Source organism: Diceros bicornis, chromosome 7 (genome assembly GCF_020826845.1).
Source record: "Diceros bicornis minor isolate mBicDic1 chromosome 7, mDicBic1.mat.cur, whole genome shotgun sequence".
Lineage (NCBI taxonomy): Eukaryota > Metazoa > Chordata > Mammalia > Perissodactyla > Rhinocerotidae > Diceros > Diceros bicornis.
This window is the reverse complement of record NC_080746.1, coordinates 56,804,374-56,831,883: the sequence shown is the minus strand read 5'-3', so window position 1 is coordinate 56,831,883 and position 27,510 is coordinate 56,804,374. Positions and strand designations below refer to the sequence as shown.

General features: G+C 37.5%; 1 protein-coding gene across 4 annotated transcripts in view; it reads right to left on the bottom strand.

Moving 5' to 3' along the window:
- Positions 1–27,510, bottom strand: part of C2CD3 (C2 domain containing 3 centriole elongation regulator) — a 125,370-nt gene that overhangs the window by 81,590 nt on the left and 16,270 nt on the right. For all 4 annotated transcript variants that reach the window (XM_058545615.1, XM_058545618.1, XM_058545616.1 and 1 more), the window contains 9 exons: positions 24,605–24,828; positions 23,764–24,014; positions 17,935–18,067; positions 17,328–17,456; positions 12,548–12,695; positions 8,371–8,525; positions 7,549–7,758; positions 6,620–6,732; positions 1,847–1,965 (listed from right to left, as the gene is read on the bottom strand). In XM_058545615.1, coding sequence (XP_058401598.1) covers positions 1,847–1,965; positions 6,620–6,732; positions 7,549–7,758; positions 8,371–8,525; positions 12,548–12,695; positions 17,328–17,456; positions 17,935–18,067; positions 23,764–24,014; positions 24,605–24,828 — 1,482 coding nt within the window. The remainder of the gene's footprint in view (positions 1–1,846; positions 1,966–6,619; positions 6,733–7,548; positions 7,759–8,370; positions 8,526–12,547; positions 12,696–17,327; positions 17,457–17,934; positions 18,068–23,763; positions 24,015–24,604; positions 24,829–27,510) is intronic.

Here is a 27,510-nt window from a genome sequence, read left to right as displayed (position 1 = left end):
CTGAGAGAAGAAGGAAAGAAAAAGTTCAGGTTAAATTAAAGAGGAGCCAGAGGGGACTTTAACTGAAGTGACACGATAGGATGGCTTATAAAGGAACCCATGCTTATAAGGTAAACAGCTTAATTATTTGACTGAGGCAACTCTAAGCAGAAACTCATATTCTGCCATATTTTGGTCCTCCTTCTCCCTGAAAGATTACAGAGGGTGTCATGAATCACAAAGCGTTTGGAAGATTATCTTTTTCTGTGTTTAAGAGTTAGTTCTTTACAAAAAATGTTCAACTTCACTCTTAAAAATAAAAAATGAAATTAAGATGATACAAATTTTTGCCATTAAAGCTAGGAAAATTACAAAACAATATACCTGATACTATCAAGGTTATGGAAAAATAGAGGCTGTCATATGCCTGAAGTTGGGAATATAAACTGGCAACATACTTTTGGACAGCAAATTTGGCAAAAAATATAAAAAGCTTAAATATTCATTCTCTTTGGCCTAGCAATTTCACTTCTGGAAATTTATACAAAAGAGACAATGAATAATACATAAAAAGCTTATACACAGTGGCACAGCGGTTAAGTTTGCACATTCCATTTCAATGGCCCGGAGCTCGCCAGTTTGGATCCCAGGCACGGACCTACTCACTGCTCATCAAGCCATGCTGAGGCAGCATCTCACATAGAAGAACTAGAAGGACCTACAACTGGGATATACAACTATGTACTGGGGGCTTCAGGGAAAAAAAAGAGAAAAAGACAAAGATAGGCAATAGATGTTATCTCAGCGCCAATCTTCCTCAAAAAAATAAATAAATAAAAACAGGATAAAAATTGCATACAAAATTATCCTAATACTGTCAAAGATTTACATATATAATATATTGTAATCATTTGAAAAAGATAAAGGAGCTACACATAAATATTAACAATAGTTATTTCTTGGTGATGGGATTATAGGTAACTTTTGCTTTATAAAAATATTTTTCAAGTTTTCTATAAAAAATATGTACAATTCTTTTATTATTAGAACGAAAGTCATTAATTAGGTGATCCAATGTAAATATACTGAAACGTTTATAGAGGATGTCTTGAGGTTGTGGAATTACGTGTTTTTCCTCCTCTTTCTAATTTTGCTATATTTTCCACAAAGAACTTGTATTATTTATATCCTCTGAAAAAAACAAACATGAGGCATTCCTCATGATATCCATACCAAAGAGGAGGTCAAAGATTATAAAAGCTACTCTTTTACTGAAGGAAGTAAAAACTGCTCATGACATAGTTTATTGATTTCTGTTGTACCAGTTGCAAGTGAATTTTATAAACTTGGAATTAGCTGATCAAAACTGCTATATCCACATTATAATTTTTTGGACATAGCCTGGATACCTAATGTATTCTGCCTGAAAAAAGGAAGCAGAGTCTCAAATTAAGGCTAATTTTCCATAATAGGGAGCACAGCAAAGAGGTTAAGAACTTAGAATCTAAAGTCAAAAGACTTGGGATGGAGTCCTGGCTTTGTCTTTTATTAGCTTGGGTGATCTTAGACAAGTAACTTAACTTCACTAAATCTCAGTTTTTTCATCTGTAAAATGAAGATAATAATGTATCTAACTCACAGAGTTGTTTTAATGATTAAATTTGGTAATGTGTTCATGTAGAGCCTTTAACATAATATCTGGTCTATAACAAGCAGCAGAGATTAAAAATAATAATAATAAATAATAATCATAAGCATTAGTGTTGAGTCTGGAGAAATTCCTAGTTTAGATAGGAATATAATTTTAAGTATGCTCCAAATCCCTGGTGTAAATGGTGAGGCAAAGGTGAAAAATATCCTGAATTACCTTTTTCTGTGGGGTTTTCTTTGTGTAAATTTCGAAAGTGAGGTTGGAATTCCACCAGTGTTCTATCATTGGCCCACCAAACTGTACCGGAAACACAAATCTCTGCTGGAATTTCACCACTGTAAGGAGAACCAGACATATAAGCACATGTCATGCCACCCAACTAGAACCATCATCAGTCCATGCCTTGACACCACCCACCTCCCTTTCAAATCTAACTAAAATATCTCTCAGAAATCTAGGTCACAAAAGTGTTAGGGTTGTAGGACGGAAGGAGCAGAGACAAAGAGAAAACCCTGGGTATACTACAAGGAAGATAAGCAGTGCTATGTTGCTATGCTTTGGTACGAGAAATGAATGTCAAGCAGATGAGCACAGGATGTGTAAAGAGACATACCATACACTCCACTGGGTGTAAGGTAACATGACCCACTGTTTTTAAAAGGTAAGTTGGTAGGTAGTGTAACAAAAGGAGGAGGCTGGCTGGAGGTGGGACAATGACGGATGAATGAAGAAAAGAATTGAGCCAAAAACTGTAATAACAAAAATGAGTTTATCTTCTGGCTGAAGACTAGGGAACGCCTACTGTCACACTCAGACAAGGTTCTAGGTACTGATGTTCGTTAGCAGTGTTAGGCAGGGTAGAGCCTTTCTCTTGGATAGAAAGGAAGGGGCTTCTATCCCATAACAAGTGTAAATGGGATAAAGTGATGGTAGTATTTGAATCTGTGCTCACTGCCATGGGGCTTTAAGAAGTAAAAAAAAAAAAAAAGAAACTTGAGACTAGAATCCTTTGATATGAGTAAGTTCTGTTACTTACTAGTGACCACCTCAGCCACAATTTATCACTTGTAAAATGATCTTCCAGTCCATTTACTTCTAGACCCTTAAAATGGATGTGAAGAACCTTCACAAACAAAAGGCCCAGTTACAGAGAGAATCCACAATCTCTGGTATTCATTCAAACTACCCATTTTGACCTACTGATCTATTCATCTTTGCCATCTTAAATTTTTGACTGTTTATTTCTCTTCGTACTCATGGACAGGATTTGGGTCTTGCTATCTGGATCCACACACGGGAACTGTGAACAAATGGTCTGGACCAGGAAGCCCACACCCACTAGACCAGTTTACCTGCTTACCCTACCAAGGGAAGGGGAATAAGACAACACCTACACCTTATTGGTGTGCTGAGAGGATCAACGGAGGTAATAGATGAAAAAGCACTTTGAACACTATAAAATCCTTTATGTACAAACAGAACTCTATTTCAGTCTGGTGCTACTCAGATTTGTCCTCACCACCTACGTACATTTTCGCACTATATTACTGTATTTCTCACATAATTCTGTTTCTTAAGCTCATGTTTTTTTTTTTCTTTTCACCACTAAACATGAGTTAAGGTAAAAATGGAAGAAAAAATTCATGTAAATAAATTGCTAACAATGTCCCAGAGAAGATTTTTTTAAGAGTTGGAAGGGATCCTGAAAATACCTAGTCTAATCCATATTACTATTAAAAGAGGCCCACAGATGAAAGGTGATTTTGTCTAAGGTCACAGAATTAGTGTGTGGTATAATCAGAATTAGAATTGTCTTCCAATTCCTGGCTTAATGCTTAATCCACACTTCCCATACAATCTTTTTCTCAGAAAACATGGGGAGAACTCAAACACTGTGGCTAACAATAATAATGCATGAGAAGCAATATAGATTAAGAGCACACGCTTAATCAAAAGTTCTAGGTTCAAATTCTAGTTCCACCATAAGTCAGCTGTGTTATCTTAGACAAACTACTTAATTGATTTATGCCTCAGTTTCCTTTTTCCTCGTGTGTGTGTTTTAATTTAAGGATTAAATGATTAATGTATGCAAAACACTGAGTAGAGTTCTTGGCACATAATTTAGCGCCCAATAAATGTGAGCTACTATTACTTACATAATATTTTAGAATTTTATGCTTTTACATTTATTATCCCATTTGACTGTCCATTAATCCCTGTGTAATATAGGCAGCCCTTGCTTTGTAGGTACTACGTTAACTGAAACTCATGCATATCAAAACTGTGTCCTTACTGTATCTCAACTTTACAGATGGGGAAACTGGGGTTCAGAGAAGTTTTAAGCAACTCATCAAATGTCACATTGGTAGGAGGTAGAAGAGGAAGACCTGAGAAAAGAATCCAACATTTTTCTTTGCATATGGGGTTTGATAAAAAAAGTTTAACCACATTAAAGTTCCTCAAACATACTTACTTCAGCCAACAGAATCTATTACATATTCTCAAATGCTCTGACCAAACTTCCAGAGCAGCTTCTGTTGCTTTAGTAATTTAAGCATACAGCCAGGAAGTAAACATATGAAAAATTTTAAATGCCCTAATTCTTCCTAAAGGTGATGGGGAAAGTAAAACAATATACTCTAATAAAAGAGTATATTAAATTACTTTAGGTGCTGTTTTTAAGGGTAAATAAGTATTTATTTTTAATGTTTGTGCTGGATATACTCACACCAAGTGAGAAATGATGCATGTACAAGATTATTCACTGAAGCACTAACAGCAAAATATTGAAAACAACCTAAATATTGATCAATAGAGGTTTTAAATTATGGCATATCCATACAATGGAATATTATATAGTCATAAAGGACTGAGGAAGTTCTTTATGTCCTGATATAAAAAATTCCTAAGATATAATGTTAAAGGAAAGGTGCAGAACAGTATATATGGTACACTAATACTTAGATAAAAATGGGGGGAGGGCAAAAAAGAATAAACATATTTGCTTACATATGCATAAAATATCTTAGGAAGGATATAACAGAAACTTACAACATTATTTGCCTACAAAGATGGGACCACGAAATTTTGAACCACACGAATGGATTATATTTAGTTCAAAAACCAAATAAACAAACAAAACAAAGCAAAAGAAAAATTTTAAAATCCAATGTTACTATGCCGTATAGGAAAGTTGCTTGAACGTACAAGAGAGTTAGGACCTTATCTTTTACTTCTCAAACTACTTCCCAGAGAAGAAACTCAACACTGATGAACTTTTCATGGATCAAACTGGAGAACCAAGGCAAAGATATTCTCAAAGTCTGTTAGAAAAGCAGCTATAATTTTGGATGGCAGAAACATAAATGTTTATTATATTACCCTTTTACTTTTTTGTATTAGAAATATTTAAAACAAAATAGAAAAAAAGACAACAACAAAAGCACAAGCAACAAAAGAAAAAATAGATAAACAGGAAAAAATATTTGTAAATCATATATCTGATAAGGGTCTTGTATCCAGAATATATAAGGAACTCTCACAACCCAATAATAAAAATTTTAAAATGGGAAAAGGATTCGAACAGACATTTTTCCAAAGAAGATATACAAATGGACAATAAGCACATGAAAAGATGCTCAACATTATTAGTTATTAGGGAAATGCAAATCAAAACCACTATGAGGGGCCGGCCCCATGGCGTAGTGGTTAAGTGCGCGTGCTCCGCTGCAGCGGCCCGGGGTTCACCGGTTCGGATCCCAGGCGTGCACCGATGCACTGCTTGTCAGGCCATGCTGTGGCGGCGTCCCATATAAAGTAGAGGAAGATGGGCACAGATGTTAGCCCAGGGACAGTCTTCCTCAGCAAAAAGACGAGGACTGGCATGGATGTTAGCTCAGGGCTGATCTTCCTCACACAAAAAAAACCAAAACAACAAAAAAACAAACCACAATGAGATACCACTTCATACCTACTAGGATGGCTAGAATAAAAAAATAATGGAAAATAACAAGTGTTGGTGAGGAGGTAGAGAATTGGAGCCCTCATACACTGATGGTAAGAATGTAAAATGGTGGAGCAGCTGTTGAAAACAGTCTGGCAGTTCTTCAAAAAGTTAAAACATATAGTTATCATATGATCCAGCTATTCCACTGTTAGGTATATACCCAAAGGAAGTGAAAACATACATTGATATAAAAACATGTACACAAAGGTTCAGAGTAACATTATCCATAATAGCCAAAAAGTGGAAACACCCCAAATGCCCATCAGCTGATGAATAGATGAATAAAATACATGTATAGCCACACAACGGAATATTATACAGCCACAAAAAGGAATGGGTACTGATACATAACACAACATGGATGAAATTTGAAAATATTATGGTAAGTCAAAGAAGCCAGTCATAAAAATCATATATTGTATGATTCCATTGATATGAAATGTCCAGAATGGGAAAACTGATAGAGACAAAAAGTAGATTAAGAGTTGCTTAATGCTAGGGGACAAAAAGGGAATTGAGACGCGAATGCTAATGAGTATGGGGTTTCTTTTGGCGGGATGAAAATGTTCTAAAATTAGATTGTGGTGATGGTTGCACATACCTAAGAATACATTAAAAACATTGAATTGTATACTTCAAATGGGTGAATTGTATGGTATGTGAATTATATCTTGATAAAGCTGTTTTTAAAAAGAGAAGAAAAGAAAAATAGCAATAGTGGAAAGAACATGACCTAAGCGTCAGGAGTTTCAAGCTGTAGTCTTAGCTACATTACTGACTTGCTGCCTTGCATCAGGACAGTCATGGCACCTCTGGGCCAGTTTCCTCGCTTATAAAATAAAGGAATTAGAATAGATTCACTTCAAAATTCTTTCTGCCTCTAAGATTCTATGATACTATAAAAGTCAGATGAGTAATTAGGGATTCAAAAATTCTTTTAAAGCCAAAATGTCTAAGGAGCAGAAAACCAGTCTCTTTCTTACCTCCATCTGTAATTTTGCTGGAGACAAGTCGAACGACCTCAGTGATCAAAGCTGTCTTTCCCAATCCACTTTTGGAAAAGCCCACAGGAAAGTGATATGCCACAAAGAAAGTGCTAAAAATCAAAACAAAAAAAAATGAGGAAAACACAAACCAAACAATAAACCTATTTTCTGTCTGAAATCCTACATATCTTTCAAGGTCCTATTTTCAGGACCTATTCAGGTCCTCCTCAGAGGATCTACTTCCTCTCTTCAAAGCCTTCACCAATCCTGTCAGGCAGAATTAAAGGCTCCCTTCCTTGTGCTCTCATAGCACTTTTTTTTTTTCTCGTTGAGGAAGATCTGCCCTGAGCTAACATCTATTGCCAGTGCTCCTCTTTTTTCAGCTTGAGGAAGAGTTGCCCTGAGCCAACATCTGTTGCCAATCTTCCTATTTTTGCACGAGGAAGATTCACTCTGAGCTAACATCTGTGCCAATCTTCCCTTATTTTGTATGTGGGTCACCACCACAGCATGGCTGCCAACAAGTGGTGTAGGTCCACGCCTGGGAACCAAACCTATGGCTGCTGAAGCGGAGCATGCCAAACTTAAACTATGCCATGGGGCCAGCTCCTCCCATAGCACTTTTAATATAAAACATCTATTTTGGCTCCTAAAGCCCTATATTATAGGTAGCCATTTAAATGTTTCTCTCTCTTCCTGACTGTAAGGTATGCAAGGACAGAGTCTGGGTCTTAATTTTGTTTATTCTCACACTTACCTACCATAGTGCTTGGGACCTATTGAGGGATTCACTACATTTTTGTTGACTGAATGATGCATATGAAAGCACTTTACAAATCATAAAGAATTATACAATTATTTATTTATTATCATCAGACACACTTTCCAGAAATGTCAAATTTAGCGTTTCCATGTTAGAAACATACCGTTTTTTTGTTGTTGTCAGCTTAGGTGGTCTCCCAGGAAAGCTTTTTTTGCCAGGGGTTATTTGAGGACTATCTGGAGGAACTGCCATCGTTTCGATGATGATTCTGACTGAATGTGTTCTACCCAGAAGGGCCAGTCTGTCCACACTTAGTGCCATCACCTCGGTGTCTTCTGGATCTTCTGATAGCATCTGCTGTTCAACCAAATTTCTGAAAGGAGTTCATACCGAGTGGTAAGGCACACAGTCAGAGGCCCAACATGAAACAATCTAGTTTGCACAGAGAAGAGGAGGAAAGAGGAAGGGCAGCAAGCATCTTAATTCACAAGTTATCAAGAATTGAGAAATGGCTTTAATCATCAGAATTCTGGTTCCTAACCACAGAGAAATAAATCTCAAAAAATGTAAAGACATTCTTGTAATCTAAAGGCTTATCTCCACACAGATATAGAAACTGATGTTACAGAATCAGGTTTTCTACAAGGGATACAGACTTTACTTCAGTTACCCACTACTCTAATGTATCATCTACTATTGTCACTTTTCGTGTATTCCTTTTCATTTGCTTTCTTTATGCAAATTTTCTATTTAAGTGTAATACAGCACACATACAACCTAGAATTCTGCTTTCTCCCTTAACCACTTTATTGTATCCGTCTTTTCATATTATTACATTTTTAAGGATTGCAGTACTTAATGAGTTACTGTAACTCAATTAGTCTGAAAGTGTTGGGCAAACACAGGTCATTTCACTTTAGGAGATCTTGTGGAAATAATCTTCCTTTGCTTTTGCTTCTAAACAAGCATTCACAGACAGGCTCACCTATTTTTCTTGGCTGCTGCCTTCTTCTTCAATTTACAATCATCTGACTCCAGAATCTGAGGAGATCTGGCAAGAGCTTTTGACTGACTCACTTTTTTAGAAGGGACAGTATCATCATCTTCACTGAAGAAATCATTGATGCTGGTATCAGATTTCTATGGGGGGAGGAAACACAAAGAGAGGCACTAAGAGATAACTGCTTTGGGGACTGTGGTAATGAAAACATTTCTCTACAAGTAATCAAATTCTTTTCTGCACATATACCATTCTCTTAAAGAGATAACTGACACCAGGGGGAGATAACCCCATGTTTCTCCTGGTTATACAAAAATAATCTGAAGTTCACAAAAATAACCTACAAGTTCAGTTCAAAGAGAATAGATTCTGCTTTCATATTCTCAACAATAACAACCACCATTTACTGACTACCTACTATGTATCTAGTACTATGCTAAATGCTGCACATCTATTTCTTTTCTTTTTTTTTTGCTGAAAAAGACTCACCCTGAGCTAACATCTGTTGCCAATCTACCTCTCTCTCTTTTTTTGCCCCAGAAGCCCCAGTACATAGTTGTATATTCTAGTTGTAGGTCCTAGTTCTTCTATGTGAGCCACTGCCACAGCACGGCTACTGACAGATGAGTGGTGTGGTTCCACGCTCAGGAACTTGAACCACTAGGCCATCAGGGCTAGCTCTGCATGTGTATTTCTCATACCACATTCCTATAAGGCGTCCTTATCTCAATTTGTACAAGTGAGAAAATGAAAGCTGAGAGAATTTAGGCAGCTTGTTTATAATTCACAGCTGTAAGTAGTACAGGCAGATTTTGCCCTCCATGAGTTCCAAAGCCTGTATTTCTACCACAGCTTAAGGCAAAATGACTGGTAAATGTCACCTAACTACATGGATGCAAAGACTTTACTTTTTTTTCACTGCTCCATACTACTACTGATTCAGTCTGCTTTTAATCTTGCTAAGATGAACTGTTTATTATGTGTCACAAATTTCCTTAATGGGGGAACCAGTGGCTAAGCCCCTTGTAATTTTTGAGAAAAGGTAGCTACCACAATTGACTGATTAGCCCTTTCCATCACAAATGCAAAATGAGGAGAGAACACAGTGTTACAGTTATTTGGTTCCAAATTTAAAAAAGAGACCAATCCAAAGTCATTTTAAGTTTAGCACCTCCAACTCCCTTTTTTCAGCATCTCAGAGTATATAATGTGTTGACCTGTATAAGGGTAACAAATAGTTAAATAAACATGATCAGAATGCCCTTCTAGGAAGCAATATAACTTTTTCAAGGTGAAATTACAAAGCTTTTTGCTCTTAGGTTTTTCTTTATTAAGTGGCAGCTTTTAAAAATGGTTATTGAGGGCCGGCCCTGTGGCTTAGCGGTTAAGCGCATGCGCTCCGCTGCTGGCGGCCCGGGTTCGGATCCCAGGTGCGCACTGAAGCACTGCTTCTCCGGCCATGCTGGGGCCGCGTCCCACACACAGCAACTAGAAGGATGTGCAATTATGACATATGACTATCTACTGGGGCTTTGGGGAAAAAAAAGGAGGAGGATTGGCAATAGATGTTAGCTCAGAGCCGGTCTTCCTCAGCGAAAAGAGGAGCATTAGCATGGGTGTTAGCTCAGGGCTGATCTTTCTCACACACACAAAAAATAAAAATAAATAAAAATGGTTCTTGACAAGGCATTCAAAATCTAGATGGGTCCACAGCCTGAAGGAAATTAGAGTCAACATAAACTAGGTTGTTCAAAAGCTAAGAATTTCAGGAACCAAAAACACAAAGTAATAATGCTGAATTTCTAAGGTGTGGATATTATTCAATATTAAGAACATCAGCCAGCCCTGGTGGCCTAGTGGTTAAGTTCGGTGCGCTCTGCTTCAGTGGCCCAGGTTTGGTTCCCAGGCCGGGACGTACACCACTCGTCTGTTAGCAGCCATGCTGTGGTAGCGGCTCACATAAATGGAAAAAAAAGGAAGACCGGCAATGGATGTTAGCTCAAGACAAATCCTCCTCAGCAGGAAAAAAAAAAAAAAAAAGAACATCAAACACTGACCCTGGGGAAGGACATAGGCATTCTAACTCCTTGGTCTTTCCATGGCCTCATGGTCAATTGGTTCATTCCTTCTTCTAGTCAACAAACATTTTCTAAAATTATTTTGTTCAAATAGCATGGGGGGTTACATAGTGCCATTCCTCACACACATTCATTTATTCACTAAGTATTCACTGAGTACTCAATATCTATTGGGACTTTGCTGTACTGGTAATAAAACGATAATGAAGATGTTCTTGTTCATGAGAAACTGTATCATACAATGGCGTAAGGGCTATAATAGAGGTATGTGCAGGATACTGTGGACATTCAAGCAACAATTCTGCCTGAGGCAGTCTGGGATGGTTTCTTCATAGAGAGGATGAGTTGATTTTTGAAAAACGAAGAGAAATTTACCAGATGTATAAGGGCATTTCAACATTCAAAGTAGAAGAATCAGTGTGAGCAAAAAATATGGAGACAGTAAAAGAGCTAGAATGTTTGAGGAGTGGGGAGACAATTAGTATGACTGGAGTCTCCAGGGGGTAGAGGGCTAAAATAGGAGATGAGGTTAGGGAGGTAAGTCAAGATCAGATTCTAATGCCATTCTCAACGCTTATGAGATGGTGTGGTTTAGTGGGAAAAACAAGCTTTCTACCAGATAGCCTAGGGTAAAAATTCTAGTTCCACTGTTTAATTACTAGTAATTAACATCTCTAAGCTTTTATTTCATGATATGTAAGAGAGAACACTATTTCATGGGGCTAGAAAAGAATTAAATGAAATAACGAATTTAAAACATTTGGTACAACACTCAGTAAATAACAGATAACCTGGAAATTCCCTGGCACACAGAAAATGTGTAATAAACCTAAGTTCCTTTTCCTTTTTATCCTACAGGTAACATAGTAACAGGGATGATTTTTAAGGCAGGAAGTCATGAAATCCTAACAATTCATGTCTTTTAAATCCATCTCCTCCTTTCCAATCCCATTGCTGCCACTCTCATTCAGCAGGCACGTGCGCGGCGCGCGCTCTCTCTCTCTCTCTCTCACACCTCCAATCATCCAATGGCTTCTTGTCTGCTTCCAGGTATTCTCCCCTCAGTTGGCCCATACATCACTGCCAGATTAACATTCCTAAAACACTATTTTGATCATGTCATTTCCTCCTCACCTGACATTCAAAAGCTTTCATAGATTGGTTGCAACGTGCTAGCCTGCCTTACTGACTACTTTTCCACATGAATTCTCATCCAGTCAAATTAGATCCCTTGCAGTGCACAAATTGCTTCTCTAGACAGGTCATTCTTTCTATTCCCATTTCATTTCTTTTCTTTCTCTAAACACTACCTTTCAAGTCTCAGTTAAAATCCCTTATTCCTCATGATGCTCTTGCCTGACAATCTCATGTAAACATTCTCCCTGCTTCCTCTGAACCCTGGTTGTTCTCATTGTCTTAGCACTGAGCTAGTATACACTACCCTTGTATTTCAGTTATCTTTTCTGATCTGGAGAAAAGGAAAATCAGAAGTGTGACAGCAATCTTCATAAATATAAATGGTTACTTGTGGGACAGGGATTGAACTTATTATGTACAGACTCTAAAAGATGCTAAACCAATGAATAGAACATATAGCTTGATATAAGAAAGAACTTTGAAAATGCTAGAACCGCCCGAAAAGAGAACGCCCTGTCTTAAGGATCAGTAGAGGCATTTGACACCTGTGAGTAGCGGTGTTTTTGGAGTATTTTGAAAAGATACCAGTCAAGGGTGGTTCTCAGGGTATACCTGCATTAGCTCTTCCTTAGAAGAACTCTAAGGAAGCCGTACAATATATTAATTAAGACTACAGGCTTTGGACTCAGGTAAACTTGAATTGAATCCTGGCTCTAACACTTACTTGCTATGTGTCCTTGGACAAAATACTTAATCTTACTAGGCCTGTCTCCTCATCTGTAAAATGAGGATAATATTTTCCTCTTCAGGTTGTCATTATAACTAAATAAGATAAAGTATATAAAATGGACACCTTTCTGTCTGACAAGTGGTAACATGCCTGCATCTACTAACACGATTAATACTCTTGTTCTCCAATTCCTAAAGCTTCAGATTCAATGACTTACAGGTGCTGTGTAAAATAAGTTCTCCAGGAGACTCTGGTCATACTGAGGGTCACTGGGCTCACTGCTGCAATACACATCACTCCCAGGAGAAGGGGAATCTGGAGGAGAGCCTAGCCCATTCCAGTAATGACCTTGAGATAATTCAGCACTGCAGATAAAAGAAAAACAAAGCAGAAAGAGTTTAAAAGAAGTTTCAGCTGACCTGTTCTTTTTTTAGTGAAAACTTTCTATAATTGTAAACATGGAAGAAGATACGTTAAACAAAAGACTCACATTAAACAGAAGACTATCTGATAAATATTTTCATATTATATTCCCCCTCCACTGGGATGCCAATAGTTAGTATTAAAAAAATACACTACTGACACTGATTATGATCTCATTCATTTACATAACAACCATTTTAACGGGTACCTATTATGTGCCAGGCATGTGTTAGGTCCTGAATGATACAGAGATGGCTAAGCCAACTTGCTCTACTCTTGTGCTGCTTATGGTCTAGTGGAGAGGAAAGAAAAAGGTAAAGAATTAACTAAATTCAGTGAGTTAAATATTATATGTTGTTTTTGTGAAGAAAGGCTAATTCATAAATATGCCTTCTTCCATTAAGTAAAAATATGTGTATTTAGGATTAATTATGGCAAGATTAGTTCTATGTGGGATATAGAAATGAGTAAAACAGACACCCTACTTAGAGTTTGTAAACCAATAAGGAAGACAAGCATACAAGTACGTGTATATTTCATTCGTTTTTGTTTCTCCTATAGTAACTAGCACTTAATGAACATCTGTTAATGAACTTATTGAATTCTTAATGAACATGTTATTAATAATAAAAGCAATAATATTTATTAAATACTTAATATGTGAAAGGCACTGTGCCAAGCATTTCAATTATTAATTCTTTCAACTTTGCTTCCCTTTCAAGCTAGCTGCTATACTTTTTTTCCCCTTTCTTTAATTTCTTTTCTTTTTTTTGCTGAGGAAGATTGGCCCTCAGCTAACATCTGTTGCCAATCTTCCTCTTTCTGCTTGAGGAAGATTCACCCTGAGCTAACATCTGTGCCAATCTTCCTCTATTTTGTATGTGGGTCGCTGCCACATACACGGCAGCCACAGCATGGCCACTGACTAGCAGTGTAGGTCCATGCCTAGGAACTGAACCTGTGCTGCTGAAGTGGAACATACTGAACTTAACCACTAGGCCACAAGGCCGGCCCCTCCCTTCTTTAATTTCTTAAGAAAATAGTACATAATCACTACCTTCAAATTAGATCATGTTCCTACATTTCTTAGAATAAACAGATTCTCAATAAATGTTCCTTTCCTTAATCTAGAGCAGGGTTTCTCAACTTTAGCACTACTGACATCTCAGGTCAGATAATTCTTTGTCATTGGGAGCTATCCTGTGCATTTTGGACCCCTGGACTCTACTCACCAGAGGCCAGTAGCACTCCTCCAGTTTTGACAACCCAGAATGTCTCCAGACATTACCAAATGTCCCATGGAGTGGAGGGTAGGGGAGCACTGCCCCCTAGCTGAGAACCATTGATCTATAGTAATCTCTCTGTCAAAGGTCAGAACAACTTCCTAACTGCCAAAACCCAACTAACAACTTCCCAATCCAATGGCTTCTCTGCAGCTTCTGAGCACTGCTCCTTTCTGAAGCTCTACTTCTTGGTATTCTACACAACTCTCATTCGCCACTTACGGTTCCCCCCTACTCAGGCGCTTGCTTTCTTTTCCCCCTTGCACACTCTTAAAGTTATGAAGATCTCCACTGTTGAGTATAGAATCCTCCACTGTTTACTTCTTTTTTTCAAATTAACATTTCTTTGAATTTATTCCACTATTTATGACACATTAAAAGGACATGCCATTTCCCTCCGTGCAATATTTGGGACATACTCATACCACAAACTGGGAGAGGTCAGAGCTACTCTGCACAGGCCAGAGGCCTCGGGTTCCTGTGCAGTCAGGAGGGCAGGAGATAGGAGTGAAAAACAAGGCGGCTGGAATTTGCCCATGTTCTTTGGCTACAAGACAAGCCCACTCTCAGCACTTTACTCTTCCTAAACATTTTTAAATCAAAGAATGTACGTATCTATTTTAAAAGTCAAATAGGATTACAAAACATAATAAAAAACAGTAGTTGCCTGCCTCCTTAGGGGTAATCACTTTTAACTCCCTAAGATGTTTCTTCTGGTATTTATCTTCATATTTCTAAGTAACACGTGTACTGTTATTTTCTGATTTTTCACTTTTCTAAATAATTTATGAACTTACTATTATGAAAAATGAAGGATCCACTCTCTTATACCATTACTCTTGGACAGAGATTTCCTCCTCACCCATCTTCTCCATTTAGTTATATTACAATTTGTTGTTAATTTCAGGGTCAACACTATATCAGAGCCAAGTACAATTTATTACACTTTCTTATACAATTTCCAGTTTTCCTCGTTTTAATAGTTCCTTAATCTTCATTTACTTAGTTTTCTATGAGCCTATTACTATTTCATTATTGAACTCTCCAAGACAAGTGAAAATTTCCATTTGGTCAAACATAGGAGGAATGTCTCCACTTACCCTCACCCCCAAGCAATATCCCTAATGAAGCCCTGTCCTGCTCCCATAAGGAGTGTTTTCTCTCTAAATATGACACAGACCCTAACTTCCTTTTCTCTTTCTTCTGTGTAATATCCTCTACTTCTTGGACTCCATGCCTTACTCTTTCTTTTTATATTCTTTGTCGTAGAGGATATCCTTCTGTGGTTTCCTGAGGAACAGTGCAAGAGATTTAAATTTTTGAGACCCTGGATGCATGAAGATATGTTTACTCTATCCTCACACTTAATTGATAGCTTGGGAATGGAATTTGAAGTTGAAAATTCAGAATTCTAGCCATCCTAGTGGGTATAAAGTGGTATCTCATTGTGGTGTTGATTTGCATTTCCTTGATGACTAATGGCACTGACATTTTTTCACGCGCATATTAGCCACTTGACTTTCTTCTTTGGAGAAATGTCTATTTAGATCCTTTGCCTACCTTTTTTTTTTTTTTTGGTGAGGAAGATTGGTCCTGGGCTAACATCTGTTGCCAATCTTTCTCTTTTTGTTGAGGAAGATTAGCCCCGAGCTAACTGTGCCCATCTTCCTCTATTTTTGTATATGGGATACCACCACAGCATGGCTTGATGAGCAGTGCCTAGGTCCTTGCCCGGGATCTGAACCTGCGAACCCTGGGCCGCCAAAGGGGAGTGCACAAACTTAACCACTATGCCACCGGGACAGCCCCCCTTTGCCCACATTTTTAATTTGATTATTTGTCTCTTAATTATTAAATTGTATGAGTTCTTTACATATTCTAGATATAAGTCCTTTATCAGATATAAGATTTGCAAATATTTTCTCCCATTCTGTGGTCATCTTTTCACTTTCTTAATAGTGTCTTTTGAAGCACAAACATTTTTAATTTTGATTAAGTCTAAATTTATCAATTCTTTTTGTTGCTTTTGCTTTTGGTGTCATATCTAAGAATCCCTTCTCAAATCCAAGGTCATAAAGATTTATCTCTATGTTTTCTTCTAAGAGTTTTGTAGTTTTAGCTCTTCCATTTAGCTATTTGATCCAGTTTGAGTTAATTTTGGTATATAGTTTGAGGTAAGGGTCCAACTTCATTTTTTTTTTGCATGTGGCTAGCCAGTTGTCCCAGCACCATTTGTTGAAAATATTATTCTTTCCTCATTGAATGGTCTTGACTCCCTTGTTGAATATCAGTTGACCGCAGACACATGGGTTTATTTCTAGACTATCAGTTCTACTCCATTGATTTATATGTTTGTCTTTATGCCAGTACCAAACTGACTTAATTACTATTGCTTTGTAAGAAGTTTTAAAAAGGGAAGTGTAAATCCTCCTACTTTTTTTTCAAGATTGTTTTGGTTATTCTGGGTCCCTTGCAATTTCATAGGAATTTTAGAATCAGCTTGTCAATTTCTACAAAGAAGTCAGCTGCAATTCTGATAGGGATTACACTTAATCATAAACATGGGATTTTTTCCATCTATTTAGATCACCTTTAATTTCTCTGAACAGTGTTTTGCAGCCTTCAGAGTTTATGTTTTGCATTTCCTTTGTTAAATTTATTCCTAAGTATTTTATTCTTATCAATGCTATTGTAAATGGAATTGTTTTCTTAATTTCATTTTTGGATTCTTCATTGCAAGTAAATAGAAATACAAATGATTTTTGTAAATTGATCTTGTATCCTGCAATCTTCCTGAACTTATTAATTTTAATAGTTTTTTAGTGGATTCTTTAGGATTTTCTCAATATCAGATCATGTAATCTGTGAATACAGATAGTTTTACTTCTTATCCAGTTTGCATTCCTTTTATTGATTTTTTTCCTGCCTAATTGCACAGGCCGCACAGGTAATAAAAGACAGATCCTGAATTTCAACTTGTGTCTGTTTAAAATCCCCGCTCTTTTCACTATACCCTGCTAACATTGGTGTTGGGGATAGAGCTGGGAGATACGAATGGAAGGTGGACTGGAAACCATTCTGTAAGTGAAGCTAAAAGTAAAAGGCTAAAGACTGGATTTTTACTTAATAGGTAATGAATAATGATTTTTTATTTAGTATGCAATGAATAATCAAGGGAATGACTTGGTTATTCTAAGTAAGTATTGCTTTAGGAAGATAAATCTCTTAACAACGTACACAATGAATTGGAGGAAGAATTTAAAAGGAAGAAAGCTAGTTAAGAGCTCTTACCTGCCCAATAGTAGCTGTATGGCGCTGGTATCAGTTTTTATGTCTTGTTTCCAAAATGCATTCTCAGTGGGTGGGTGGAGGTCATCTTCAATGTGGTCTTTAAATTGATTCCTAGAGAAGGCTTTGATTCTAAGGTGTGGAGAAATACTTTCTGAGTGGCTAACATACGGGGGAAATCTAAATCAGAATTAATGAGCTAAGACATAGTACATGCAGATGGTTCAACATGGAAAATTTAACATACTTTAGACTTAACTACCTTAAATATAAATAAAACTTCACAATTTACAAAGCTCTTTCCTACATTACAACCTCATTTCAATTTCTGTAAGAGACGGAGGAGAGAATATCCCCATTTTATATATAAGCATGCTGGTTCAAAGAGAAAACTGAAAAAAAGAATTTAGCCATGTACATATTTAGCAAGTGCTAGTGCTAGGTCTAGATTCTGAGTATCTGAACTCCTAGTTTAGGCTTCTTTTCTACTACATTAAGAACTATTTACCAAACATTTCCAAAATTACTTAGTCTATAACTTGACAAAAAACACATGTTAACAACTACTAAGAAATGAACTGTTGGGGTTCATGTTTATCCCGTAACTTACTGTGTTGATGCACTAAGAAAATCTTCCTTCACAGGAGGATGAACTTCGTCCAACAACATGCTAGTATCTGGGCTTGATTTCATTGCAGAAATCGCCATAGCATTACGCAGTTTATTGCCTTGTTCTAACAGAGCTGAAAAGGGCAAAAGCAGAATACGGAAAATCTAAAATCCAACACAAATACTTATAATATTTAGCACCTTTCCTTCTATCATAGGACTTACCACAGCGTATTGTAATGGCTTACGTATCTGCCTTCCCCAATAGCTTGAGAATTCCTTGAGGACATTCACTTTGTAAAAAATGTTTACTGAGCTTCTATTTTGTGGACTGTTTTAGATGCTGGCATTAGAGCAGTGAACGAAGTCTCTGTTCCAGAGAGACTGACCTCCTTGTGGGAGTCATTTTATGCATGCATTGACTTTTCCAAATGATGTTTGTACATAATAAGGTTAGTAATGTCTATATATTATTTTCGTATCCAGATACCTTACTGAATTCTCTTACTATCTGTAACAGTTTTAATGTCATTATTATCCAAGTAACACTAACAACTATTATCAGCTAAGCTTTTAGGAGCTATAGTGATAATGTATTCCAAATTTATACTTTTATGGATGAAGAAAAGAATGTCAAAAAATTTCGATGACTTGTCCAAGATCACAGTAGGTTAACAGAAAAGTCTGGATGAAGTCTTCAGATTCTCTGATAGGTAATATTTACCCCATCCCCAAGTAACAACAACTATAATTATAGCAGATAACATTTATTGAACTCTTACCATGTGCTGGGCACTTCTCTACGTATATTATATATATTAACTCATTTAATCCTTCCAACAATCCTCTGAGATAGGTACTACGATTGCCTTCATTTTCCAGATGAAAAAAATGGAGGTACAGAGGATAAGTAACTTGCCCAAGTAATGTATGCAGTAGCTGTATAACCGGATGACTCCACATCCTATGATTTTAACCCCTATACTATATATGACCCCACTTTAGTTTTTAGTCTTCTTTTCAAAGGCTTAGGACCGGTGGTATTATTCCAGGGAACACTGGGAAGTATCATTATTTTCTTGAGGTTCCACAGTTGCTTAGAGGATGAGACTAGACATCAAGCGCCTGCCTCTTAGTCTAGAGTTTTATCGCTTCTAAAAATAAAGAAAATATGGTAGTCAGGCCAAGAAAAAAAAAGCAAGCCAAAGAGATTCATAAACATCTAGCATTTATTAGTAGAAAGAGTTCAAAATATACCTTAAAAATTAAAAACAACCAAACTGAAATATCACATGTTCAGCGTATGATGTGAAAATACAACTAAACTAAAAGAAAATAAAGAGCATCTATCACGGTATGCAGAATTCTAAGATAGCTCCCTCAGGATTCCCAGCCCCTGGTGTACATGTACCCTCTCCCAGTGATTCAAACACTCATCTAGGTATTGATGTGAAGGGATTTTGCAGATGTAATTATGGTTCCAAATCAGTCAACCTTAAGATAGGGAGATTATCTTAGTGGGGTCAAACCTTTTAAAAGCAGAGTTTTCTCTGGCTGTTTCCAGGATGTGAAGTCAGAGATTTGAAGCATGAGAAGGATTTAACGTTATCATTGCTATCTTGAAGACAGAGGGGGCCACGTGGCAAGAAATGCAGGCGGCGTCTAGGAGCTGAGAGTGCCCCTGGCTGACAGCCAGCAAGGAAATGGGACATCAGTCCTATAACTGCAAGCAACTGAATCTGTCAACAAGAATGAACTTGGAAGTGAATTTTTCCCCAGAGCTTCCAGATGAGAATTTAGCTTGGCTGACACCTTGATTTTAGCCTGTGATACCCTAAGCAGAAAATTCAACCATAACTTGCTGGACTTCTGATCCACAGAACCGTGAGCTAATAAATGGATGTTGTATTTTAAGCCATTAATTTGTACAAATTTGTTATGCAGCAATAGAAAACTAATATACCCATTAATGCCACTATCCAGGAATACTGATTGTTCACATTTTGGTATATTCCTTATAGTTTTTTTATCTATGCATACATATACCCGTATTTTATATAAATTTTTTCTTTTGTAAAAATGGTATATTATGTATACTGTTTTGTAATTTCTTTTCCACTTAACAATATGCATTAACTTTTTTCTATGTAAATAATGGCTGCACAATATTCTATTCAGAATTCATTGTATGTATTTTTGTTTTTATTTAAAAAGAAATCTCTTTGGGAATCTAGCCAGAAAATGGCTGTCTTGTTTATTCAATAAGGTTGAGGAAACCATGGTTTGCTAGTATTGAAAATTTGGCTAAAGAAGCTTGCTATGTGATAGGAAACTCTTGCCCTTCCAGTTTCTAGCTGGCACTTGGTTTTACTTGATATAGTTTAAAGTTCTTTAATGAGGTAGGCACACTCAATAAGTGCTTTATGAATAAACTGACAAGCAGTGTCAATAATAAACTTCCTTTGATTTCAGGGCCATTTAAAATAGTTATTCTACTGATACCTAAAACATTTCTAGGGAGAGAACAGCCCTGGTACTTGATGATCTAACCATACCCAACTATTTTCAATTCCTTAAACACAATACTTCCTTCGTGCTCTTGAAGTTCCGGGTATTTAACTCCATAAAAGAATTTATCTGGCAGTGTTATAATTGTCTATCTCACCCAATCAACTTCAAGACTAAGGATTGGCTCTTGTTGGTCTTTGTATCCTTGGTGCCTGGTATAGTGCCTGATACACTATACGTCGTATACACGTCAGGTGTTTGAGAAAACGTTTTAATAAATATTTCCACTTCGGCATATATCACACATAATTGTACGGTATCTGCTTTAGAGTCTATTTCCATTCCTTAAGGTCATGGGCTGTATCTTATTTACCATTGTAACCCCAATACTCAAAACAATGACTGACACAAAATAGTCACTCAAAAGATACTTATTAAATTGAATTGAGCTTAAAATTTTCATCTCTGTTAAATAAAAACTCCTTTGGGACTGGGGATATTTTAAGAGTAACTTAATCACTCATTTACATCTGAATGAGAATAAGTACTTAAGATAGTTTCCAAAAGCAGGTTTTAAAAAGGAAATAAACATTGAGAAAAACAAGTAGAACACATCTGAGCACAGGTGGTCCATTCACTGGCCTCCAAGTGGTTTTGTTGTTGAAACAGCCATTCTTAGAAAAGGTTTTCCAAAGTCTAAATGGCAACAAAAACACTTTATCTCCCCTCCTCAAAAGGAACCTGGTACCTACACATAAGGCATCTTCCTGGACATTAACTCAATAATCATTTCCTGAACACAAAGGAAAGGCACTTAGGTGAGTTCAGGACAAATGTTTCCCTTATTTATTTCCTACATGCTGTGGGCACAGCCCCTGCTAAACACAGGGAGGTATACAGCTTCTGGCTTTTGTTCCAACTCCTTGCTATATATTCTAAACTCCAATTCTTATAAGCAGGATGTGTAGTTAGTGTTTCATAAATACTAGCTGGGACTAATTCAGGTCTGTACCCCCTTTCCTGATATGATGTCAGTACAATGAAGACCAAGAAGAAAATCAGGTTTATGTATTTGTTATATCCCTCCCATGCTCGCAGCTCTAGACCTACTTTTCGTAAAGTAGTCTACTTAATCTTAGTCCTCCAGAATCTCGTGGTTGGAAGGGACCTTTAAAGATCATATCTGTCTACTTGATGATTTAATCCAATCTGTAAGAGTCTCATGAGAAGGTTTTCCAGCTGTGCTGTACCATTTCCAGTAATACAGAATTGACTACCTCTTGAAGCTATTCTTTCCCATTTTTGCACAGGTCAGACTATTAATTCAGACTGAGTCACAATCTGTCTTGTTTTATCTTTAAATCCACTGATCCTAGTAACTCTTACAGAAGAGGTTGCACATTGGCAGCCTATGGGTTGTACCTGGCATATTTTGTCTTGAACAGTTGGCCAGCACGGTCTTTTTTTTTTTTTTTTTAATTTTATTTATTTATTTATTTTTTCCCCCAAAGCCCCAGTAGATAGTTGTATGTCATAGCTGCACATCCTTCTAGTTGCTGTATGTGGGACGTGGCCTCAGCGTGGCCGGAGAAGTGGTGCGTCGGTGCGCACCCGGGATCCGAACCCAGGCCGCCAGCAGCATGGCGCGTGCACCTAACCGCTAAGCCACGGGGCCGGCCCCAGCACAGTCTTGATTAAAAAAAAAAGCAGGTCTAGGTAAACAATGAACCCACAGTAGAATGAAGCAGAGGACTTCACCTTAAAGTCTAAGACAATAATGAACTGGAGCTGAGGAGCAGTTGCCCCCTTTGATAGACCAGGAGCTCCCCAACTCTGAGCCTATGTCTTCATTTTAAAATGGGGATAACAAGCCCTACCTCACTTGGTTTTTATAAGATTATGTGTATGAGGCACTTGGCATAGTAGCTAGCACATAATGAATGCTCGATACGTGGCAGCTGTTTTCTTGAGGCTAAACATCTCTTAGTGGTCCCTTCACCAGCCTAGTTACTCTCCTCAGAAGGAACTCATCTTCTTTAGATCTTTACTCTGATGTTATCTTAACAAGGCCTTCCTTTGCCAACCTACGTAAAACTAACATCCCCTCCTCTCACCTTCCTTGTTGCATTTTTTCCCATTGCCATTATTACCATCTAACACTACATACTTACTTATTTATCTAGTTTATCATTGGTCTTCCCATCTAGAATATAAGATCCATAAGGCAGGAGTTTGTGTCTTTTTTTTTTTAATTTAAACTGCTGCATCCCTTGACACCTAGAAAAGCGTCAGACATTTGATAGTTGCTGAACAAATAACTGCTTAATGAGTGAACAAATCTTCTCAAAGTCTGGTGCCCAGGTCTACATAAAATATTCCAAGTGTGAGCTGACAAGTGCCAAGTATAGTGGGACAATTTTCTTTATTATAAATGTAGCCTAGGGATGCATTCAAGATTAAAATTAATAGATTATAATCAGAGTATACTTTTTAAAAATAAGGGATCATAGACATCTCAGTTAAAAAAATATGAACAGATTCTTTCTTCATTAAAAAAAATCCTTACTAATGTGAATTATGTACCCAAATAGTTATTTAAAAGACTTTTCTGCTAATGCTGCAGATATTCTACTTTGAAAATTTTACTTGTGAGGACAGACAAATTCTGTCATGTTCTTGATCTCACAAAGAGATACATGGCTGACCATTACAGTGTAATGTGAGGTACAGCTCAATTGCTTTTATAATACTACTCCCTAACATGAGGTAATCTGATTCAGTACCTCTTTGCTTTCTTATTTCAGTCTAAGTCCTTACATAAGGACTCCTTTCTACTTCTGGTCGGCTATGAGTCATATTTAATTCCCAGGCTTAAGATCAGAAGTTGCTGTGCACTGAATGTTTCCACTGAGACCAATAGTTTTCAGAATGTGGTACAGTGGTATATGTGGTACTTATACCACTGTACAGTGGTAGTAAATGCTGCCGGTAAGACAAAACTTTCTTTGCCTTGAATTATTTGGGAAAAAATAAGGACTAATATTTTTCTATGACAAAAGCTTTCTCCCCATATCCAGGTTCATTTTAAATGGTTCCTTCCCTAAACCTACAATTATAAGCACCTAGTAATTATTTGGAAGCAACTTAGTGGTTTAATAGAGCTGCCTTTAACTGGTGAGAGCTTCTGGACTCTACTAAGATTACTCACTTTTATTTGGCTATTTAGTTCAAACAGAAGTCTTGGGTATCTTTGTAGGCTGGATAACGAGCAGAGTAATCCCCATAAATATAACTTAGTCTCAGTTCACAAATATATACATACCTGAAAGAAGGTCCTTGGTAGGGGGGTTGCTTGAAGAAAGAACACATGAGTCACTGTGACTCTTGGCAACTGTCCTAACTTGAGGCTGGAATTCAGAACTGTTGAGAAGGAACATCTGCTTCTGCGGGGCTTTGCCTTTCAGAGTCATAGACTCTATTAAACTCTGTCCTGAATTAGGATGATGCTGTAGTCCAAAGAAAGAGTCCTTTATTGTATCAGAGGTCTCTGCAAAGTACAAGTGGTCCTTTCCCCTGTTTTAAAATAAAGGAGAACTTCAGCAGTATATTATCCATTATGGTAACAGTCCACTATGTCAGAGACAGAAAGTGGATCAGTGGTTTATAGTAGTGTAGCTTAGACTTTGTAAATCTTTTTCATCTCTCAAATGAAATAAATAACAGATGCTTTACCTTCTGTTGTATGGTTGTGGCTAAAGTAAGACAATGAAATAAAGAGCTCAGTGCTGAGCCTGAGACAAAACAAATGCTTCGTAATTATTTAAAATTGAAATCTATTTCTTGCACTCCATTCTGTTTCACAAAATACTGCCTTTTTCCTCTTTTCCCTCATGGATATCTATAAGTGTGACTTAGTCATACTTATTTATCTGTACGTTGGCCTTCCCACTAGATTGTGAGCAGTCCTCAAAACCAGGAATTGTGTCTTATTAATTTCTACGCCCAGCACCTGGTACTAAACCAGGAACATAGTAAGTACTTAATACTTATTTGCAGAATGAGTGACTACCTTTAGTCTTTTACCAACCACAAATAAAATACAGAAATTATGAGTACAGTGTGACTTAGCTGACAGACTGACTGGTATTAGGTGTGGTAATTACCTTGGAGTGGTTGATCTACTACTGTTGGCTGCTAACTCTTTTCCATCAATTTTGGTGGTAGGTAGCCTATGAGGCCTTGATGGAACCAGAAACCGGGTATTGCTGGGCTCAGTATATTCTTTGAATCCCTGCTCAGATGAAAGTACATTTTCTGTCATGTCAGTGGTAGGAAGAGGATTGCAGCTGTCATAAGTTTCTGACAGAGGCTCCAGGGCAAGTGAGACCTGAAAGAGATATGTAATATATCAGAAATTTTCTTTAGCATTGATTAACTAATTTTAAGACTTCCTGCATAATATAAAATAATGGCCCCCATTCCTTATAGGATCAAGTTCAAATTCCCGCCTACCTCAGAAGCCTCATCTCTCACTGTGCTTCTCTCCTCCATCTCTCTCTCCTAGATATGCCAATTACTTAGGGTTCTCTACATGTACCTTATATTTCATTCCCTTATGCTTTTGTATATGCAATTTCCTCCAGCATTACTTCCTCTGTGAAAACTTTTTGTGTCCAGGTAGAGATGTCATGTCCATTCCCTTCTTCACATTTGTACTTACTATCTCCCCATCAATATAACCACCATTTTATTGAACACTGTAACACAGGCCAGAAGCTGTGCTAAGTTCCTCACATAGAGAAGCTCATGTGATGATTTAACTCTGTCAGGAAAGTATATTATCCTAATTTGAAGATTAAAAAAGCAGACACTTAGAGGAGGTATTTGTAACTTTTAGTGTACCATCCCGATTAGATTACGAATTCTTTGAAGGCATAGACTGTCTTACTCATTTTTCTGTGGACTAATTAGCGTAGTACACACTTAGCGTACAAGTCTAGTATGCCTAATAATGCCTAATGGTCTGATGAATGAAAGAATGACATAGCACCTTCTGTATTCTAACTGTTAGTTATTGGAAAAAAAGTAAGGCCCTACAATTCTGGGGATGGGGCAGGGTGAAGAGGGAGAAACATTAAGATGAAAGTAATCACTTGAAGTTTCCTTTATCATCTCATTCCTGTGAGTTCAGGTTCTCTATTAAAAGGCTCTCCAGGGCCGGTCCCGTGGCTTAGCAGTTAAGTGCGTGCGTTCCGCTACTGGCAGCCCGGGTTCGGATCCCGGGTGCGCACCGACTTACCGCTTGTCTGGCCACGCTGAGGCGGCGTCCCATATACAGCAACCAGCAGAATGTGCAACTATGACATACAACTATCGACTGGGGCTTGGGGAGGAGGAAAAAAAAGGAGGAGGATTGGCAATGGATGTTAGCTCAGGGCTGGTCTTCCTCAGCAAAAAGAGGAGGATCGGCATGGATGTTAGCTCAGGGCTGATCTTCCTCACACACACACACACACAAAATAAATAAAATAACATAACATATAACATAACATAACATAACATAAAATAAATAAAATAAAATAAAATAAAATACTCTCCAGTCCTCTGAAAAGAATAATGGAGGAATAAAAAATAAAAATAGAGCCTAAAGCAAAACTTTAGAGAAGAAATTGGAGAATATACTCTAAAAGAAAAGAATAGTGGTGTTGAAAGTTCAGTTACAATGACAGAGAAAGCAGAAGGAATTGTTTAAGCAGCCAAAGAGAGTCAAATAATGATGAACGGCCTAACACAAAAATGAAAGATTGCAGTTAAATGTTTTAAGACGTCTCTGGGAAGGTCAGTGGAATAATTTGTGCAGAGAAACTGCCAGGGCACAGACTCAATAAAACACACTTGGGTCTTGATGAAGAGAATTTTGTTCTTGAACTGGGTAACATAAAACCCTTTAAATCTATTCATCACCAAGATTTTCTACAAAGACAAATGACAGGAACGCAGGGATCACTGTAACAGCATCACATAAAATCTTGACTGCGCAAATGCAAATGTCAGAAAGTATTCCCCTGCCATTCATCACTTGCCAGAAAGACTTCCACTGTATTCTAGAAACAAAAGAGACACTGAGAATAAAGGCTACGTCCATGGCCTTAACAATGACCTGCTGGCTGGCCACTGAGTTTTGCTTTTTCCCTAAGCAGATCTGAACCAGTCACAAAACAACTCATAGGCCTACACTACTAGTGGCCCTTGAAGAAAGAAGAAGGGTATCTGCCACACACATCTTACAATCAAAACACAGGTGCTGGCCTAATTCCTCTGTTCAATTAACAAATATTTGTTGACACTAGCTTGGTGTCAGGCTCTGTGCTAGCAGCCTGCCTGAGGCAAAGAGATGAGTAAAACACGGAACCTGACCCAGAGAATCACAGTATCTTGTAGGGGAACTTAAAAAGAAGTAATTTTAATATCAAATGGTAAGTTCTGAGATAACGATGAGTACTAGCTGCTATGGGAACACTAAAGAGGAGTCTGAACTTGGGGAAGAGGTGAGGAAGAAGTGCCAGGGATGGTTTCCAGGAGTGACATATAAACATCTGAGTCTAGAATCTTAAATATGAATGAGACAGATAAGGCTGAGGGAGGTTGAAGTAAAACATTCCAGGCAGAGGGAAGAGCATGAGTCAAGCTTTGGAGGTATAAAACAAAATATTGTTCCAGCAACTCCTTCTAGTCCAAGGGATTTCCACTCCTAACTTCTCTGCTTCCACATAATGTACCCAATATACACCTACATTCATCTCCCAGATCGTCATCCTGTCCACCTCAGTCATGTTCCTCCCCAATCACAGTTCACTCTTGTGCTCACTCCTCTGCCAACCCCTTCATTGAGCCCTGTAGAACTTCTAGTTTATACAAACTACCTTACCACTTTCACTGAACATCTTTCTTAAAATGTCCCTATTTCCCCAGGTCTTTTCCAATGGAAACGACTTCTTTCACTAGCCAGGAGAAAGGAAGTTGACTTATTCCTTTCTGGTGCCATCTCCAGACCACCATTCTATCACCT